General features: G+C 44.7%; 1 protein-coding gene across 10 annotated transcripts in view; it reads right to left on the bottom strand.

Annotated features, from left to right (window-relative positions):
- The window catches only part of robo1 (roundabout, axon guidance receptor, homolog 1 (Drosophila)), a 302,907-nt gene that overhangs the window by 35,530 nt on the left and 245,750 nt on the right, over positions 1-21,627 (bottom strand). For 9 of the 10 annotated variants that reach the window (XM_074640509.1, XM_074640505.1, XM_074640510.1 and 6 more), the window contains 11 exons: positions 20,425-20,582; positions 14,466-14,586; positions 12,870-13,008; positions 12,583-12,710; positions 7,321-7,445; positions 6,427-6,598; positions 4,574-4,779; positions 2,761-2,842; positions 2,093-2,261; positions 1,840-2,006; positions 1,622-1,743 (listed from right to left, as the gene is read on the bottom strand). In XM_074640509.1, coding sequence (XP_074496610.1) covers positions 1,622-1,743; positions 1,840-2,006; positions 2,093-2,261; positions 2,761-2,842; positions 4,574-4,779; positions 6,427-6,598; positions 7,321-7,445; positions 12,583-12,710; positions 12,870-13,008; positions 14,466-14,586; positions 20,425-20,582 — 1,589 coding nt within the window. Of the gene's footprint in view, positions 1-1,621; positions 1,744-1,839; positions 2,007-2,092; positions 2,262-2,760; positions 2,843-4,573; positions 4,780-6,426; positions 6,599-7,320; positions 7,446-8,353; positions 8,363-12,582; positions 12,711-12,869; positions 13,009-14,465; positions 14,587-20,424; positions 20,583-21,627 lie in introns of all 10 variants that reach the window. The other variant, XM_074640513.1, reaches the window with a different exon arrangement.

Genomic DNA, 21,627 nt, shown 5'->3' on the forward strand with positions numbered 1-21,627 from the left:
CTTAATGAGCTGGTTCACAGTTCGCTGTGGAAAACGATACAGTAATGTAATAGATTGTAGCACCACTGTACAGCGATGGAATCGTGCAAACTGATACGCCAGGCGCTGGATGGAATGGGGTGCCAACTCATCACATCGCCCCTCTGCTTATCCATCCACATCTACATCTCTCTATTTCGACTGTCTGTCTATGCGCCATTTGGAGCAGCAGCGATTTGTGCAAACCGCAGTATGAGGTCATTGGCCAGAGGTTCCTCTAAGTCTGGAGCTGGTTAAATAGGGCCCAGGCTCCCAGAACAGCCCGCCTCATCCTGCCCTGCTCTCTAGTATACTGACTGGCTGCTGGAGTTGAGGAAGAGTGGGGGGAAAAAGTGGTATACAGAGTAGCAGAAGTTGAGAATACAACATCATCTGATGTAGCTAAATATAGTGTTGCTTTGTGACCCAGCATGGCTGGAGAAAAGAATAACCCGTATGCTAATATCCCTACGACTCCCCGTGGAAGGCAGGAAGGCAAGCAGCACCGACTTGTAAAGGTTTTACGGATTTCTTTATCCCTCCCTCGTAAAATATGCTGCCGGCTCAGGTGGTCTTCATTAGCCTGAAAACTGTGCAACCATTTACCGCCGCACAAAGGAAAATGTAAAACCAAGAAAGTCCACATTGGGAATGGATTTAACCCCACAAAACAAGGAAACCGTGGAGCTCGGCTGTAACGTCAGTCTCCCTCATGTCGTGTGTTTTTCCGGAACATTCCAAGCAGACAGGGTAACTGGGCAGTAATGTTTTAAATCAGTCTTGACATGTCAGTATCCTTTTCACGTTTCCTCAGTCCCATTCATCACTCACTATGGCACTTCATAATACCTGGGAATGTAGGGGTGGCCTTATGTCAAAAGGCACAACGGGGACTGTTCTTACCTTTCAGTGAGCCATCCCACAGACTAATATCTGCTATATAAGGTGGACAGAATACTTACATTGTCTAATAATGTAAAAAATAGTATTGCAGATGGACATTTGTACTGTATATTCAGCTTGTACCGGCAAAGAAAAGCCACCATAAACTCCCAGTTCTACTTCTACTTCTTCCTCTCCCACCTATCCGTTTTAACATCTGTAAGCCATTTCCACTTAAGAGCATGAGTTGGCCGCCTCTTCCTTCTCACTTGTATTATTTTAACAGCCGTCAAGTGTTTTTAATCTGAGAGGGCACAGGCTGGCACGCCACACACTGCTATACAGTACTGCATGGCCCGCAGAAGGCTGGGCTCTTTAGTTTTGCTTTTGGGCGGCTGAGTGGTCCACTGTGGGCGGAGCTGCAGATTTTTGGTCTCCGGCCAGTCGACCAGTTCAGGCTCATGCCAGATGGACACTAAGAACACTTGGACGGTGTTCCAGGCTGCTCTCAGCAGTGTCCTTCCTCTGAAGGGTGCTAGGACGTTAGCGCATTAGCTCGCCTGAGTGGCCTGACAAATTGACTGTGGGCGTATCACTAAACTAACCTTGGAGCTTTGGTGACCAGCTACACCAATGATCCATATGGCAATCTGTAGCTGGCCACAGCTGTCTAAAGAAAAAGACGGGACAATGGTGCATTCATGGAGAGAAGTATACTCACTGTCCACTGCACCCTGACAGACGAGGAGGAGAGGATGGTGGGGTTGTGCAGGTGGATGACCACATCTCCCAACTCCCTTTGGATCTGACGGTGGTCCACGCCCTGGCTGGTGGGAGGGATATCTGTGTGCAGAAGCCCAGACGTCAAAAATGATGAATGATCTTGTCTTAAACTACAGAAAAAACTGTATATCAAATTCATATCAAGGCAGTTCTCACCTTGCGTTTTCACAGCTTCAGTGATAGGACTGGGATCACTCAGCCCATAGGCATTGGCTGCCCGTACTAAGAAGAGGTAGACTGCACTGGGCTTCAAGCCCTTCAGTACAAATGACTCAGTTTTCACATGCTCTGCCAAGGTCTGCCAGCTGCTCCCTGATGCATGACTGTGGACACACAACACAGAGAATTAAGGTTGTATTAAGGCCATGCAGGTATTTTGTTTATTGATCTTTGAGCTGATTAGATTTACCTGAAGGCCTCTATGACATAGGAGGTGGGTGTGGCTCCAGCATTAAGGTTTGGTCTCCAGGAAAGGGCGACGGAGGTGCGAGTAACGTCAGTGACCTCGGGTTTGGAAGGGGCACTGGGGATCAGGTTGGGGTCAGTGGGTCTGTTTGGCTGGACTGCGACTCCAAACTCTTAATGTAGAACAGAGATAGGGAAAGAAACAGGTGAGAATGAGGTTTATTGCTATTTCCCAGTAAACAAATGCATGCATTTCCAACTTTCAATATTATCTCTATTATTTGACTTGTACTTTCACAAAGCAGAATAAGAATATTAAAGGTACAGTGTGTAGGATTTGGTTTGCAGATTGCAACCAACTGAGCAACCCTCCGCTCACTCCTCTCTTTCCAAGACTGCGGTAACGTGAGCAGCCGAGTGCGAACGGTACTACGGTTTTGTTACGTAAACGCTCCCTATGTAGATATGAAGGGCTCATTCTAAGCTAATGAAAACACTACGATTCTTTGTTTCAGTAATGAACACATAGTTATGAATATCATATTCCATTTCTGCAAATAGATCCCCTGAAATGTTACATACTGCTCCTTTAAAACCTATCAAGCAAATCTAAAAGCGTACACTCGTCATTAGAAAACTACACACTAAACATCTGTATTGGGTCAGTCTTACCGTGGACCTCTAAGTAGGCTTTCCACGAGGCCTCTCCGCTGGGTGTGGAGGCGATGCAGGTGTAGGTACCAGTGTCACCAAGCTGCAGGAGGAGAGGAAGATGTTTGGTTATATGGAAATTATTTAAACGTGTGCCAGTTTCCTGACCTGGTAGTAGTCACTCTCCCCCTTTCTGTCTCTTGCTATCTCCCCCCCACCACCACCACCTCCATCACATCTCTGCTTATTGACATTCTGCTGGAGTCTGTAGCAGGCAGCTGTCATTGCCTGATAATCTCAGTATCATCTCTTTCATAGCAGAAACTAGGGACGAGCAGCTGGAAAGGCCAAGTGGCAGACCATTCCTAGTCAAATGGAAAAGATTTTCACAGGATCACAGACTAATTGGAGACCTTTTTCTCCCTCTCTACCATCCCCCTGAGTACCAAACATGGAAGCTGACTGCTCCGTGCAACAGATGTGGTGACAAGCTGTACTGTGAAGATATATGGTAGAACCTTGATAATTTATACACTTTTAGATATAAAAAGGAAGTTGGAAAAAGTGGGGCTCATTGAAATTTTAGAGCGCAGTATGCATTGGTGAACTACGGTGTAGTAATTTGTAGTTTTTTGTACATTTTAGTAGAGAAACTACACAACAACAAAAAGCACTCAGAGAGCGTATACCTCCTCTCTCTCTCTCAGGCTGAAGCTGGTTATTTTAATAATGGAAAGTGTAGTCTGTATTAGATCTGGATCGGCATCAAAATACAGTTGACAAGTTTTTGAGATGGTCTGCTAGCTAACAGGCTAATAAAAAAAACATAATCGTGTTGGCAAAGGTATATAGCATATTTTAACACTGCATGCTGCATTTTTAAAAGATGTGTAATCTGTCAACTGCAATCAAAGTCTGTGGGTAAGACAAGTCATTCTGTTGCGGTTTGCTGGTGATGCAGAGTACGCTGAGGGCTACTGTGCTGGAGCGTAAACAAAAAAAAAAGAGAGAAAAACAGAATGAGATAAACTCTTTGAATAACTGAGTGTGAACATGACCCTCAAGGTGCATATTGTTTTGTCTGGCATGTACGGAAATGTATTCAAACTCGATAACAATGACACTCACGCGACTACATTAATAAAATAAATGACCTCGTGCATCAGAAACGTCTTCATTAAAATGTTGTCAGGGAGAAGTGACGAGTTCATTAATGTAAAATGCCTGCGGAGTTTACTGGGCTACAGCGGGAGAGGGGTTCAAACGCACCCCCCCTCCTGCCTCGCACTGGCAGCCCAATCACACTGCAATCTTGTCACCACACGACACGCCAGCATTCGTCAGAACACCGCAAACTGACGCAAACTCTGACCCCGTGACACCTCCGTCTGGAAGACACGTCAGCGCCCTTACTCGTCTCTCCCTAAGAGTGTGTTCAGCATCGCAGGCACACACATACACAAAATTACACTGAAAACCCGCTGTGCTTGCTGCCTGACAGGAACTACAGACTGTTCGACTTCACAGACTCCATTTCAAACCCGCGACAACTGACTGACAGCTCACTGAGAGCTGGCTGCTGGCGGGGAACACATGCTTTATTTACCAACCAGCAGGGGTTTGTCCAACACATTATGGATGTGATATGGACAACTTTGAAGTTTATTTGAATGGATTTAGACATTAAAGGCAGCCTAATTAAAAAAGAATCTTGATTAAAAACACAATTATGTTTCTATAGAGGTGAGTTTATATATTCATTATACTTTGCTTGATGTTAAAAAGGGATCTGAGCAGCAAACAGCGTGTTTGTACATGTCAGCAGGTGTCCTACCTTTGCATAGCGGATCTGCAACGCGCCCGTGTCCAGCTGTTTGACCCTGGAGTCGTGTGTTGACACCAAGACCCCATCCTTCCTCCACAGGATGGTGGGGGTGGGATTTCCTGTCGCCACACAGTTGAGGACCACTGTGCCGTCCACAGCTACTGTCTGATTGGTCGGGCCCTGTCGGATAACTGGCGGTGGGCGGTCTGAGACAACTGTGGAAAGAAGAATGAGCAATTATGTGGAGAGAGAAAAAACAACAGTGGAGGTGTTCATGTGCTATAGCGGGGACAGAAGGAACAGCAGATCCAGACAATTACATTCAGCTTGTGTGAGAAAACACACACAAAAAGGCAGAGAATCTGCCAAACAGCGTGTAGCAACGTAAGCATGCGAAAACTGCAAGGGTAGTGGGAGAGAGGAATTAAATCCAATTTTTAAGAACTGGAAACAATTTTCTAATCATTCAGCAGCAGGAGTCGAACTCAGCCAAATAAAAGCAGCGTAATTAAAATGAAACAGCCTCAGATACTTCAGTCTTCTCGCTGTAGCTCTAACAGACGCCTGGCACTACCCGTATGAACGCTCGCGGGCCAACAATCCCCTGGCCCATCCCCCAGCCATAAAACACAAAACAAGGGAGAAAAAGCTTTAAAAAAACACATCTAGCCAGAACAGACAATGTTATTAGCATGAGGGTTTTGAAACTCCTCCTCTCTGCCTCCCAGCCTGTGAACTCTGAGTGTTTCAACCAGTACACACAAACAACAAAGACATACAGAGAAATCATGCATTTGACGGAAAGAGAAAGGAAGTAATGTGCAGAGAAAAGAGAGGAAGAGGAGGCAATGAGAGAAACTTTAATTACATGCATGTGATCATTTTTCTACTGCATGGGATTTATCATATTCCTTCTAGAGGTTGTCTGCCTCCCTCTAATTATCATTATCATTAATAGCACTATTGTTGACCGTTGCTGTCAGCCCCACTGATTTACTAGCAACTTACATTCAGTGAGGAACAATCAAATTAATACCTAACACGGTGTAAAAGCAACACATGATGATGTTTGTATGTGTGCATGGATCCTCAGAAGCATGCTGCGGTGTAATCTCTGGGCCGCTTTGTCTTTGCTTTTGTGCCAGGGATGGCGCAATTACTAAAACATTGTCAGCATGACCTGTAATTACCAGATCTGCCTGCGGAGAAGTGGTGGCCTCAGAGTGGCCTGCTCACTTTAATAACTGTTATTATTATCCAGAGAGCATGACAGAATGAGAGAGAGGAGAGGAGAGCGAGATGGAGCATACCATTGTAGGGCCTGAAATGAAGACGGACATTTGGTAAATGAAGGGATGAATCTAGGTGTGTCATAGACAAAATAATAGCCGCCCAGATCTCTGTGGGAATGGTGGAAACAAAGCCAAGGCTGGTCCACCGGGCTGACAGGGATTGGCTAGCAGAGTAATTAGAGGACCCGATCCAGACCTCACCACACAGCCACAGCCTTCCAACGGTAGACAGCAGCAAGCCAGCCATGGAATAGCTAAGGAGACATTAGCCAGTGTGAAGCCAGCGAAGCCAAACACTGAGCCACGGTCTGGGTGCACAGGCACCAGAGAGTCTCTACCTCTGACAGGAACACATTGAACAGGCCAGACCGAGCCTCGCAAACCTCAATTCGGATATTAATATGCTCTACGGCATAACCACGGCATTGCAGATGAACAGCATTATCCGCATGAGCCAGAGATCATCTAACATACGGATATTTGTCCACTGGAGTTTTCTTTCAGTGTTCCTCTAATTCCCTCTGAGACTTTGCTGTGTGCAGACACTGTGTTTAAAAGAAGGTTGCTCACCATCAGTGATCTCTAGCAGAGCCTTGGTGAGGACGCTGCCAGCGGTATTGATGGCCTGGCAGCTGTAGTACCCCATGTCTGAGCGTTCGGCATCAGTGATGGTCAGGTCCCCAGACTGAGATACAGATAATCGGCTGGAGGGTTGAGGAGGTTGATAGGAGAAGAGCAGGTTCTGTGGGGGATGAATACAGGTACAGTCAGACTTCTATTAACGGATATTTGGCTCCAATAAATTAATCAGACAGGTTGAAGATTTCACTCCAAAATGGCATATGCATGCATGCAGCTGTCATCAGATATCAGCTATCAAGTGAACTACTGTATGCCTATAAAATAGTTCTATAGAAAGTTTTAAAGGTACAGTGTGTAGAATTTGGCGGCATCTAGTGGTGCAGTTGCAGATTGCAGCCAACTGAGTACCCCTCTGCTCAACCCTCGCTTTCCAAGACTGCAGTAATGTGAGCCACTGAGTGCAAAGTCCCTCAGAAGCCATCCACACCATAATAACGCTACTTTAGGAGCAATGGAAGTCAGACGGCGGTTGGTGTTTACGTTTCAGGTAACGTAAAAATGCAAAAGGCTCCCTCTAGAGCCAGTGTTTGGTTTGTCCGTTCTGGGCTACTGTAGAAACTATTGGAGAAACATGGCACAATATTTTGAAACTGAAAATAAGAAAACAAATAAGAAAGATATATAAAGGGATCATTCCAAGCTAACCAAAACACAACGATTCTTAGTTTCTGGTGATTATACACTAATGAAAACAACTAACTATTCTGCTAATAGATCCCCCAAAATGCTGCACACTGTTCCTTTAAATGAGTATGCTACTATGTCCTCCAATTGGATAAAGAGCGTTTTGAAATGAAAACCTTTATTGTATATTTTGTTTACCTGACTTCCTTCCCGCTGCCAGAAAATGGCTGGCTGTGGGTTTCCAGTGGCCTCGCACTGGAAGGTGACGGTTCTGCCCACCCCAACCACCTGGTTCCTCGGTCTAACCACAAACGCCGGGGGCACTGGAGGATAGCCATGACAATGGTTAGCCGTTGAATAGACAAACAAAACATAGTATATTATTACAGCCATCATAATGCTACACTTACAAGTGGTCTTGGTTATTTGAATGAAAGACATTTGACTGCAGCTGTTACTGTTTGGTGCCTGTATTCAAATTTGTTCTTAAGGATTCAGGCTCTCTTTCAAAACTTTGCACAGCAGATTAACCACTACACTGATCGAATCCAAAATGCAGGCGTATTATAGATGTAATGAATAGAAAAAACAACGGTTGCCCCCTCATTTGCATGGGCAAGGGCATGGACCATTAAAATTTACATGGAAATGGGGAATAAATTTGAGCCATCTGTCCATGCTGACACCCTCCAATACTGCAGGCCTCAACCAGGACGCAGTATCCATGCATCTTAATGACAAATTTCACTCAGACTAAGTGTGGTGTTGTAGCCCAAGGTCATCAACACAGCTCTATGGTGACACTAGGCCTTGTTGGTTTAATAGGCCATCTATGTGAGGACACAGAGGTTTACCCCTCGACTCTGGATAGGTCCTCAAATATCATAAATCTGCAAACATTTTCATTTGTTTGATACAGGGGCAGTGTTACACATAAAGTAAGGCAATCTGAAAACTGTCATTTGGGATACACACTTAATTTGTCCCTGAATAAGATGCATAAGAAGGGGGAAATAATAGAATGAAATGATGCGGCTTTACCTTGGAGGCCCCAAGCTGAGCATATTTTTTACCCATTAATGTCCTTTTTGTCACCGTTGCCCGTGACAACAGAAACATGAGTGCTGATTGGAGGGTGGAGAAGTGATGGGAGGAGGATGGAAGGGGGGTTGCGACAGCTTCCTGTCTCTGTCAGGGCGGTGAATAGGTGACGGGTGACATTTCAACTTACCAGACATGACTAAAAAGGAAACAAAAACACAACAACAGAAACGCCAACGATGAATAAATAAATAATAAACAGCATGACACAAAGAGGAGAGATAAGGAAAATAACAATGTGATGTCCATGGATACAAATAATCATGTTATTATTATTCTATGAATAAAAGACATGTCATATTTTGCCCTCGACTCCAACCCTAGGGACCACATGATTCACACAGCAGAAAAGAAGAAAACATCGGATTTAACATTACTCCTTAGTCTTGGGATGCACGCGAGGACAGGAAAAATGCTGGATTAAGTACAATAACATGGCAATATGAAACACACAAGACAGATGTGTTATGCTTAGCACACATAATGCTTTGTTTTCCTCTCTTTCCAGGTGTTGTGTGAAGGTGAACGTCCCTGTACTCTTAATGAGGTTTAGAACACCCCGAGGATCACAGTCTCTCAAATGCAGCCTTGCAAATGTAAGCCCGGGTTCATAAAACCACAAGGTGAATGTTAACTGTCACTCTTTTGCCATAAATCTGCCCTGGCCAATCACTCCCCTTATCTAATCTGTCTGCTTCGACGGCTCCCACGGAAACATAAACGCTGTCAGTCAGAGTAATGACCGACCCCTCCCTCCTCTCCCCCTGCTGGCCTTTAAAATGCAGATAAGACTCGCATCTCAGAAGAAGACACCCACCGCTATCCCGTGTAGGCTCTAGACGCACACAATTACGAGAACATAACACACCCACAAACACACAAAACCCCCCTACAACACCTACACACATCCATTCATGTGTGTCTAAGCCTTTAATTAGGTAACCCTACCTCTCCCATGGCACTGTGATCACAGTGGTGGACCTGGAGGGAGAGGTGAGTCTTTTAAATCTGACCAAGCAACTTTGTTGTGGACTTTCCGCTAGCTCACGGCGCAGAAGGGGGAGTCTCTATCAAAAAGCTGATCAGAGCAGCTGAGGGAAACACACGGAGCGCGGTGGCCTCCGGCCCAATAGGAGGCAGGCTGTGCACCGAAGACCACAGCAGATATATTAATGGGGATTTGAGCGGCGCTGCTGTTCAGTGCAGCTTGACATCAACACAAGAGTAGCACTGCATGCAGGGGGATTTAGCATGATTAATATCAGCTCGCATTGGGAGGTCTGGAGCATGCTTTAAATGCTCTGAGATTTTGTATACTGTAAACTGAAATGTGGTTCTCACAGCGTTGCGTGACGGTGAGTAGCACCCAATGAGGGTGTGTCTGATGGTTAAGATAAATCAAATGCAGAGATACAGAGACAGAACAATGCAAAGCATCAGTTCTATATGTGGCACCCAACCGAGTTTGGGTATTTATCATCGCTGTAACAGCACACAGTCGGCTGACAGGAGAGCTCCTCTCACTCGTTCTCTTTTTTGGCACCAGTTCCAAGTCTCCTTCCAGACCCTTTACATGGGTTATTAGCAACGCTGCTCTGGGGACTACCATTCCATTCAAGACCTTTCTACACATAAATCACTGCTAACGGCAAACTTAACCAGCTGAGAAAAAATAACATGCTGATTTTCTGAACTCCGTCCAATAACCGTCTGAAACAATGTATGTGCATTCCTATGGTGGAAGTCCGCTGGTGAAGCTTAATTAGCAAAATACTGTTTAAACATTATCTATCCACACCAGACCCAGATCCAAATGCCTTATTCTTAAATGTTTAAAAACACACACCCTCACATGCACGCACACCCTGAGCAGACCCAACAGCCGAGCAGCTCGTCTCACTGCCACATTCTCATGTGGCTTACATTAATGATTTTACGATCAAACTATAAATACGGCTGGTGACTCGGCCAATTATGCGGTTCTTCCATGAATCAACGGAATATTTTACTTTGACATATTTATAAGTCCAGAGGAGGTGTAGTAGACTGACAAACACGTGTGTAAGACAATAATTCACTGATTAAGTTGGTAACGAGAGCAGAGCGCATTGGAAGGAAAACAGCCCGGGGCACCACTTCCACAATGTGGACGTTGTTCGCTGAAAATCTGACCACGGAAGGTGTGAAGGTGCCCCCCCCTCCCGTCCACACAGAGCTGGATTCTTCTCTTAAACTGTCCGTCTCTTAAAAGGGATTTGGGATTTGCTTTGAATATCTTGAAAATTGCGTGACTTGCTATATGTTAGTATCATTTCACATGATAAGCGAATTGCATAATGACACTGCAGGGAATGACTTCTATATTTAACCATTTTTTATTTATTTTTTAATCCAATTTTAATTCTATTGGTTTTATCGTCCATTTGCACATCACAGCAGATTTAGCAGTTCAAAGAATATTTACATTAATTCCACTCTGGCCTTAAATATGGGATTACCCATTTAGTGGTGTAGTTCTCTCTGCCAGTGGCTCACTACCACGGAAATGATATTATTCAGCTGTTCAGTTATTCGTATGCAGTGGCTCAGCGATCTTGCCATACTTGATGTAGCGCGACAGCATTGCCCAGTAAACCCACAGACTAAACTCCCGTCCCCCACATCACTGTTGTCTTCCCTACTACTGCAGCGACGTCTTGCTACCTATACATCGTTTCGCTACTTTGGCCTGTACAATTACCCGGCCTTTCTTTCCTTTCCTGTGCCCGCATCTGTAATTAGAAGCATGTCATTTCCGGGCGTGGGACTGTGGCCTGCTTGTCTTTAATTAGCTGAACTACTCAGTGCCCACAGCCTCCCTGGCCTCCTCATGTCCTGGTCTGGATGAAGCTCAGGGAACTGAAGAGAAGATGGAAGTGGTTCTAGGAACTTTGAAAGCTCGGAGGTTCGATCTAACCCTGAGTGCAGAACGAGGATTCCTATTATTCATGTTATGACTCTCGCCTGATTTTACACTCGGCATTTGTCCCTTAAATCTATGGCAGAGGTTCTTCTTTGCTGAAGTGTAATCAATTGAAGTGCTTTTACTTTGCTTTCCATGCCTCTCCAACTTTTATAACATGGGGGGTTGAAAGGCATAATGTGTGAAAAGAGGGCTAGTGCCTTGCTTCTGCATGCAGGCAACGGTGAATTGGCCCGAGGTTAAGACATTTAATTTCCACTGAGGACAAGGCAGGTTTTAGCATTTCAAAGATGATTGTAAGCCAGGAGAACAGCTTATTGAACCGGTGCATCAATGCTGTTCCCTTTCATTAACTAAGCTTTCATCAGGGAGAGGGAAAAAGGGCAATAAGAGAAGTAGATATATTGATGGGTGCATTGGCAGGTGTGCCTAATCTCGCTCCTCCAACCAATCTAAAGATTGACGTCTTGTGGAGAAAATGAAGAAATAATTGCAAAGGGCAGCCATGTGAAGATGAAGTATCTGTCTTTGCAAGTGGGGGTTGGCAGAGGAATGAAATCGCCTCGTCTCTTTATATCTCTGGTGCGTTGACTGCTGGGAGTGACATTAATATGACTGACCTCACCACAGAAGCCCTTCTCCCCCTCTCTCCACCACAATCGCCCTCCAGCCCCAATTCCCAACCCGTTCTGCATCAGTGGCGAGCCGCCACCAAGACCAGCATATTCACTGTCCTTCCATCCAATCCCCATCTCCCATGCACTGAGCCTCCTCCTCCTCCTCCTTCCCACCCCTTCTTCTCCTCTCACCCGACTCCCTGCATTCCCATTAGTTTGCCGTTAAATGGCCCCTGTGTTCCTCTGATTCTCAGGAGGGTTTAGGGGTGATCCCAGCCCCCCAGTTCCTCTCAATGGTTTCTTTCTGAATGTTCACACTCTGTGACCGGCTGCTTTATATTCCAACTGCGTTAATAAGACGTCTGATGGAGAGGGCCACAGGAGACACAGAGATATTCCATAGGTTCACAAATAGCACTGTATGTCTTAAAACGTGACGGAAGACAGGCCTCCGGAGAAATGCCACTTGTATAGGGCAAATTAAATCGATTGCTGTTGGGCTCCCGTGTGCACAACTCTACAGCTGTTATGGATTTTTGCGTTTCTTTTTATTAGAAATCAATCAGCTAATTGAGAGAGAATAGTTGAAAGTGATGACCGTGTAGTCCTAAAGCTGAAGGCTATTATTGCAATGTGGCCGAGCTAGATTGCATTTGAATCAAGCTGCACGATCACCCAGAATGGAAATGAATTTAGAATAGCTGTCCAAGGGGCTGTAAAGGAAATAGTTGGCAGACTTAACAGTGTGAAACTGAGACTCGTAATGGCATGCCGTCTTACCGTGGACGGTGAGCGTGGCCGATGCCTCCGCCTTGCCCACCATGTTCTCAACCACGCAGGTGTAGGAGCCGACATCAGCTGAGGTCAGACGACGGAGCTTCAGGGTGTGGTCCTCACGAATCTCAAATCTGGTATGAAACAGGTATGAAATGTTGTCATATACTAACTCAAAGCAACATGTTTAAGCTGACGACAGAAGAAAGCGAGCAGTGGATCAAACAAAGAGAGAGAGAGGGTGCGGGAGAAAGGTATTGTGTGATGAAAGGGAAGCAGATGATGAGTCATACCTTCCTTTGGGCAGGTCACCGTCGTCTTTCCTCCAGCGCACGGTGGGAACTGGGTCGCCGCGGGCCTCACACCTGAACTCTACACTTTGGTCCACTAAAACCACCTGGCTGCCGGGGCGACGTACAAAGCTGGGACGCTCTGCAGAGATGAAAACAGCACGCAGATTTAGAACCAGAGCACACAACGGTAGCACTGAAATAATGTTTCCATTAAGTGAAAGGCATTAAATCTCGGTTTTGTTCTTCATAGTCAGGCTTTAGAGCTAAGTTTGAAATTAAATTGAAAATTGAATGAAACCCAGTGGAAAAAGTTTCCTTGAAGTTTTAGTTTAGGTCCTGTGAGGTGTCCTGGAATAGAAACAATGAAAGAATGTGAACTAATCTAATTTAGTTTTTATACAGAAACACAAAATGCTGTGGTAATAGCCAATTTATGGTTAACGACACAGGTTAATAAGACAAAAATACATATGGACTAGACAGCCCACAGAAGTCACAAGACAAAATGAAGTACAGGAAACAGTTACTACTTTGTAGTACGGTATATGGTCTTAATTACACATGACAAGACACTCAATGAATTGAAGACATGACACTGAACAAAACCTGACACAGGAAGTCTAACTTTGTGTCATCTTGTTAACCCTCAAGTCCAGCTCTGACAGTATCAGCACAGGGTCACCACAGCACTTTCAATTTTGATTTTTGTATATTCTCTGAGGGCACATTGTGTTTTTTTTCTGAGCGTCAGCGTCTTTTTTCAATTGTTCCCAATGGTGAGAGAGCATATGTGGCCGTATGTGGCCACCTAGAATAAAAGCTGTCATAGAAAAAAAGGTGTTCTTTATGATGAAACGCTTTTCTGACAGCAAAAGACGAAATATGGACACAGGCCCTCAGGCTATATGCTAAGGCTTCCATTTCCTCTGAACACATTCCATCAGACTCTGCCCCAAAAACTAACCAGGGTGGTTTATAATTAACCAGAGTTTGTGGGATACTCACTCCGGTGGACAAACACAAAAGCTAGGAGCTGGCCTTGTTTAAGCCCTGACAGTATTATTTCAGTATAATTATTTATCTTTACGAAACCGGCTTTGTTGTTGGTCCTCCTGATGGATTATAAGAGGTCACTGAGGAGAAGAAGTGGAGAGAGGGGAAGTAACAAAAAAAAAGCTGGTGATAAAATCAGGAGTCTGGACATGCTCTCTGCTTGGGACACAGGAGAGTGTCGGGGTCAGAGGTCACTCGTGATGAAATAGGGTGCAGCTGGTCATAGGAGAAAAGCTGCTGGGGCCAGCGTGGGATTCACAGTTAAGTGTGAGATTGGAGGTCATCTCACACTCTATCTGATAAAGGTCAGTGACACCATTTAGTTCCCTGGGAGATAGACAATGCAAGCTTAACATCTGGATTCGGTTTCTCACTGCAGACAAACAGAAAAAAAAACGTGTGTGGATGTGTGTGTGTGTGTGTGTGTGTGTGTGTGTGTGTGTGTGTGTGTGTGTGTGTGTGTGTGTGTGTGTGTTTGTGGGTTGTGGACAGAGAGTCAAGTAGACGACAGATTGAGATAGAGAATAAAAAAAGATGAATTACCAAGCACTGTAAGTTCAGCTATTTCGCTCTCGCGTTCTCCGACCATGTTTGTGCCGACGCACACGTACTTCCCAGCATCACTCTTCCGGGCGTTTGTGATCATCAGCTTCCCTCCGCGTATCTGAGGGGATAGAAGAGGAGGTGAGAGGCTTACGGTGGAGGGGAAAAACAGCAATATGAGAGTCTGAGAGACACCTGGGGCCTCTGGCTGACACAGAGAAAACAGAAAACAGCATAGCTCAAACATTACAAAACATTTCCTGATTGAATTTAAGAATGCCTGCGAGCACTTACTAACCAAAAGACCATTACAACAGGATGATGAAATGTACTCACAAACACATAATGGCTTGGTGCTAAAGAATGTTTTTATTGTGTTTTTGCTCTGAGCTTACAGAGATAGAGACAACTGGATTACTCTATAGCTGGGTTTCCATCAAAAGTTCCCAGGACTTTTAGTCCATGGAACTACTTTTCAAGGAACTAAAAGGTTCCTTCAGCCCACTGTTGTCTGCGTTTCCACCGCGGTCTAAAGACATGCAAAGATTAGGCAAATTAGTCGGCTGACGTATGAAAAAGCACCATGACGTGGGACGAGGGCTGGTGGTGGTGGCAGCAGTAAACACACTCTGCAGCCTGACGTTCAGTGTGTCCGCCTGTTTACTCTAAAAAACGGAAAAAAGCGTTTTGGGAGATTTTGTCTCACTGCGACAATATTTACTGCTGCATATATTTACTAATGCACATTGGATGTAATGACTGAAATGAAGCAGAGGAAAATGAAAATAAGAGCGTCTGTCTCCACAGTAAATCATCTATTGAGTGTCTGAGGGCTATTTATTGGTGCTTTAGAACGTTGACGGCTCATTTTTAATGAGTCGGGAGGCCGACAGCAGAGCCTAACTTTACTTTTAATGTTATTCAACAAAGAAAAATGCTCTCCCCTCGTCCTAAAATGTGTACTTCCTGGTTTTATGAATGAAGCGGTACAGTTGAAGCAGCAGTGCAAAGTCCACCCCGAAAGTTCCAGTACTTTTCAGAAAGGTCCTTTATTGGGGTAAAATGCCCCCAGAACTTAATTTAGACCCTGGTACCTGCAGTTCAAACGCAAAGAGTTCCTCAAAAGGTTCTTATTTACGGGGGAAAGTTCCTGCAGTCGAAATGGGGCTTATCTCTCTAGACGTTTTTTTTTTGCTGTTCCCACTCATCTTCCACTTAAAGTCTAAATCACCACCAGCCGGCCTGTTCCACCTCAGGGTAAGCTGAGCCAAAGAACACTTTCCCGATCCAACACAACCGCAGACCCCTGAGGGAACACCTGAGGCACTGAAGGACTGCGAGCACTTTTCCAGTCGCCTCAAAAGAGCTTTAGGACAGTTTTGTCTATTATTGTGGGGAATGTTTTAAAGAATGAGTTTCTTGGAATTATTTTGTTCTGTGTGTGCATACAACTACAAGTGAGAGCAAGTGAACATACATTCAACCACACACACACACACCCAGCCGTGAATGTGTGTGTTTGTCCAGGTGAATGTCATGTCTGTTATTTCCCAGGGCTTTGATTACAGGCCAGAGGAGGTGCTTTGTTCTCAGGCAGTCAGAAAGGCAGCCTCGGCCCCGGCACAGGCCCCTCAGCCCTCCTCTCAGCTCGCAGCCATGCCAGTCAGCGCGGAGACAGACAATAGCATGGTGCACCAATGATCTCTTTGCCTCGACGGGGGGCTTAAGGTTTTAAATGCACACATCGGCCTGCGGGACCGGGACCACCACCTGCAAGCGTGTAATCGATACCCTCATTAGAGCGCCACTGACAGAGAGCTTGAGACACAATATTGCAAATGCGTGACTGCCATGTTAAACTCGAGCCCTCCTACATGTGTGTTCACTTGCGAGCTGCAGTTCGATACGTCTCAGTAAATCTACATCATTGTACTTCACAAGTTTTCATCACTTGCATATGACGAACAAACTTGTGTGTATAGTTTTAATAAAGTTGCCAGGGTAAGATTCTTGAAGGACAACATTGCAACCGGACACATTCTTCTGGTTCTGAGGCATTCCTCAGCCCTTCACTCCTGATTAATATTCATGGTAAAGCAGGAGGGCAGAGGGACTTGAAGAGGCTGCGGAAGGCTGGCTTATTTAGGGCACCCCGCGGTGCTGGAGGGGTTTGAAGTATCATTATGTTACTGTTTGTTTGAGGAAAGGCTTAACAGCTAAAACACTGTGACACTCACAAAGGCCCAAGGTCAGGGCAGACCATACAGCAGAGAAATAGTGTGGGTGTGCACTGTTGGGTCCACAGGGCTTTGACATGAGGATCCACTTAAGGCCCCCGTCCACTCTATCCATATTCTTACCTCTGTGGCAGTTCCCCATTCTCCACACGAGCATATTTGGAGTGCCAGAGCAGCGGGGACTCTGAGAGCAAGTAAATGAATGCAGCAGCGGCCCTCTTTTTCTCTGCATGCATATCCTCTCCACACAACAGCGAAGCACACAGGCTGCTGAAAGCCCCCACAATCTGACCATTATCCCTGTGTTACAGGGAGATGGCTCTATCCTGTCTCCTTTTGTCTCATGTCATTTGGCAATGCTGATAATGGAGAAAAAAAAAAGCCTCTATTCAGCATGCATGCTGTTGGTATTCACATAGCTGGCTGATAATTAGCCACAACTATTGCACAAAAGGAGGAGGACAATGTGCTGCATTTCGGCCGTTTATGATGTCGCCAACAAACTCTTGCTCCAAGCAGACAATAGCCTAGGATTAAATACTGGCATTTTCCCTGTTTCTGTTTATTTACTCATTGTTCCTGAAAGACCTGAGAGGAATGTGGCCAGATGCTGCTGGTGACACAGCAGCATTACAGGGTAATGGCCCAACCTCACTCTTTATGGCTCAGTGGGAAACCTTTCACAACCGCCCCACATGAAGTCATAAATATATGTGAGATGGCACACAGCATGTCGCTGGTGTTTACATGCAGCTGCCTGCGACAGATAGAAAAACAGAAGGGTTCCTTGTGATGTGTCTGTGAAGTTCACTCCCTCTTTATGGTGCGGCCACCGAAGCCACAGCCGACCCATCCCAGTAAGATGCAGCGCAGAGAGAGAGCGGTTTGGGACCTCGCTCTGATCGCCAGTGATCACCAAGGAGACTGCACGTTCCAGCATGTTGCACAGTGGGAGGAATGAGCTGAACCAAACACAACAATGCAGGCTGGATGAAGGGGGGGCCTTTGATGAGCTCAGCTGTTCATCACATTATAAAGATTCCACCTTCTGCAGTCCAATATTCACTCACAGCAAATGTACCATGCTATAAACAAACTCTGGACATGATTGTCTCATTTCTAATACAACTTGATCTGTTAACACGGGTGTCTGTCCAGACTCCCATCTGTCAGCACAGTCGATTACACAAACTCAGATAGTCATACATGATGTCTAGCGCTACTTTAGAAATTCTCAGTCTGTGAGGGTTTGTGCACGACAGGAAGTTTACAGTGAGCAACAGCAGCTGGTCCACGTAGCTCTGTTAAATCTACCAGATCCCTGTTTTCAGTTCCACAGAAGGCCCAACCGACGCTGTTGCAGGCTACAGGGACACAACTCCGTGTTACAGCAGCAGCGCTCGCAACGTTTACTCTGAGGATTTCACCCATCAGTGCACAAAATCACATATACAGCAGTGAGAATAAGTCCTTGCTTCCACCATGCAGGGGGTAGGATGGATGATGTTATTGCAGAAATGATTTATAAACAACAGAAATAGTGTATTCAGTGGGGCTAAAATATAATTATGGGAAAGGCCATGTGCGCCAGAGCCATGCATAATACTGAGTTGAACCAGGGCTGCTGTGTCCTCAAAGTACCTCGCTCACTTCTACAGTTAACAGCATAATGCAGTTTGTCATTAGATGGTGAAGAAAACTGAAAAGATGAATTCTATTTCATTCTATAGAGGAGTAAGATCAAATGCCCGACAGTAAATATAAGTTTAGGAAAAAACGGATGTTGCATTCTGCTTAAAATACCATCTATAGTGCAACAGTAGGCACAAATAGGTAGAGTAAGGTGGGAATACAGTAAATACATGCATGATCCAAATGTGTAAAAAAACACAAGACAAACAGCAAATTCAAAGGCCACTAGAGTTCACTCTGTGTGGTTTAGAGGTTTCGTGCTTATCAGTAACTCAGAGACAGATATGATTTGATTCTCTTTAAACTAGATTATGCGCTTGTTTCTTTCAATTACGCTGCTCAGCGGTCAGACACGGACTCTTAATCTTCTGCCTGTGCAGCTTACAAACAAACAGAGAGGAAGAATACTCGCACTGTTTGTGCGTTTGAATTGCGATCAGGGCTTAATGTACGCAACCTCGACTGGCCCTCGCTGAGCAAAACTGTGTTCAGTCATGTACGGGACTCCGCTGAAGACAGCCAGCAGCAATAAATCACTGGTTCAACTTACCCAGTGATGAAAATGTATTGAGCACAACTAGCCCGGACTGGATCGCAGTAATACGCTACAGGCATACCGATCGGAACATCTTTATTAGTACCTTGCATTTATTATCTGGGAAGGATCTGGTAGTCCGTGACTGTACTGTGAAGTTAGCCATCATCAGCACTCGGGGTCCAAACTATTTAACTGCTCAACAACTGCACAATGTGCAGCCAGAACCTTAAACCAGTCAGATTGTGAAAATGGGATCCAGACCTACAGCTAACCACTTCCTCTTCACTACCTGCTTGTGTTAGCTGAGTGCAGAGTACTGCACTTCCCTAAACAGGCTGTTCTCATACACTGTTCGTAGCTATACCTATGAAAAGTAATGCACTCATCATTCATACATAACCCACAAAATCAATTTGTATGTAATCCAAATAATCGTGAACTAAGGATGTACCGATCTGACTTTTTCAGTCCAGATACTGATAGCGATACCTGGGCTCTGGGTATCAGGCGATACCGAGTACTGATCCAATACCAGTGTTTCATTAATCAGCTGTATGTCTCACAGTGTGGAGGTGACTGGATCAGACTTGACTTAAACATTGCTTTCCTAACTTTGTAAAACAAAATGTAACAAATAAATACATAGATCAAATTTGACTGAATTGTATTAAAACATAAATGGTACAACAGCAACTTGGTAAAGAAATCCTCAAAATTAACAGGAATTACAATTCAAGTGTAAACCTTTCGGTAAAAACAAAAAACATTACAGTATATATTGTAAATTGTATACACACATTGAATTGAATAGATCGGCCCCATTCACTGATACCTAATCGGGCTATTTGAGCCAGTATCAGCTCGATATCCGATTCGGTGCTGGTGCATCCCTACTGTGAACCAAGAGCGACAAATTCTGCATAAGGAGGAAGTCAGGCTGGGTCCTGGTGAGCAAGCATGTAGAGCTGATTGATACTGCTGTGCTGTTGTTCTAATTAAAGCTGAATAATTGTCAGTTTGGTTGTATATCAGATGTACAGTAATGAGTCGTTTAGATTCTGCAGGTGTTGCTGCTGCTGAGTGCAACTTTCTCCTCTTTGATTGCGGTCAGCTCATTTCTCCCTCCTCATCTACGCTTCTCCTAGTTGATTTCATCAGCAGGTCATCCCTGATCAATGCACTGCTGCTGACTGAGGGAGCACGACTGATTCTATCTACATCAGTCATTAGAGGTTGTAGCAACAGAAATGGGCTGCTTCGGGTTTGGGGAATTGCTATATGTGAATAATGAGGCAAACAAATCAATCTCTCAACAAACACTGAAGTGGTGGTAATGACTTGACCTCTGCATCACTGGGTCATTCTATCTCATACATTTAAACACACCATCTTTAAATACAAAGCAGTCTCCAGGCATCAATTAAGCTACAAGTCAGCAATAACAATAGTAAAGTTACCGCAGAAAAAAAAGGGTCTAAAAAAAGAGTCTTACAGTGATTCTCTCATCTCGGTCGTCAATGTTTGTTCCATCCTTTTTCCATGATATGGTGGGTTCGGGATGTCCACGCGGAGGTTGACACTCCAGGACTGCCGGCTCTCCTGCCGCCACGATCACATCTGCAGGGTTTTGTCTGAAGTCATCACGTAGAACTATGACAAAGACGAGGAAAAGGAAAAAATTAACAAAATGTCAATATAGGGGAAACAGCGAATTAACAGTTAAAGAAGCAGATGATAAAAAAACACTTTAAGCTGTTGCTACATTTATAAAGCCGAAGGCAGCCAGTAAAAACAGCAGCCGAGGTGTTCAGCAACACATAATTAGTTCCGCACAGATGACAAACTGTAAGGCACACATCATTATTGATTTACAGCACTTTAGCCTGCCATGAAAACAGCAACTATCCCAGAAAAATGTATTTACAGCATATAACATGACAAAATAAAAAGAGTATGTATAGTGTAGGCTGCTGCATAAACTAGGTTTATACTGTTGTACTTGTACTTGCATTTATATAGTGCTTTTCTAGTCTTCCGACCACTCAAAGCGCTTTACACTACATGTCAGCATTCACCCATTCACTTGCTATTCCTTTTTTTGGGGGGGGGGGGGGGGGGCAGGGTTTATATCATTCTGTAGCTTCACAATGGTTTTCCTTATGTATTAAAATCTGAACATTTGAATATTGGTACGTATGTTTTACTGTCAAAATGCTATTTTCCTTAGCCCTTGTAAAAACATTTTCCCACATGACCTGACGTAGGTTTCTGCATGATGACGTTGCTACATGTACACTAGATATACAGCCAGCTTGGAAGAGCAGACAGGGGTACCGGCACGGAAGCTAAGCAATGTACTGCTGTGTGGAAACCACGTTAGTTCGGATTCGAGAGTCACACAATAACACAAAGAAACAAACAAACCCATTGATGCCGCGGTAGACCACAAACTCCCATGTTCTGAGAGGTAAAATTACTGTTTTCTTTAAATGGAGTCTGGTCTGGTCTTTACAACCAAAATATAACGGCTTCAGTTCGACGTAGGAAAGGGCTGTCTGATGGCAAGGTAATGCGGTAAAAATATTCACAATATAGCATACACTTAACGGATATTGATTTTATTTAGGTGGCTAAAATATATTTTTCTGCTGGTCCCGTCCACAGCAGCTTTACCTCGCCGGCAGACAACCTGTTC

The sequence above is a fragment of the Sebastes fasciatus genome, chromosome 7, assembly GCF_043250625.1.
Source record: "Sebastes fasciatus isolate fSebFas1 chromosome 7, fSebFas1.pri, whole genome shotgun sequence".
Classification (NCBI taxonomy): domain Eukaryota; kingdom Metazoa; phylum Chordata; class Actinopteri; order Perciformes; family Sebastidae; genus Sebastes; species Sebastes fasciatus.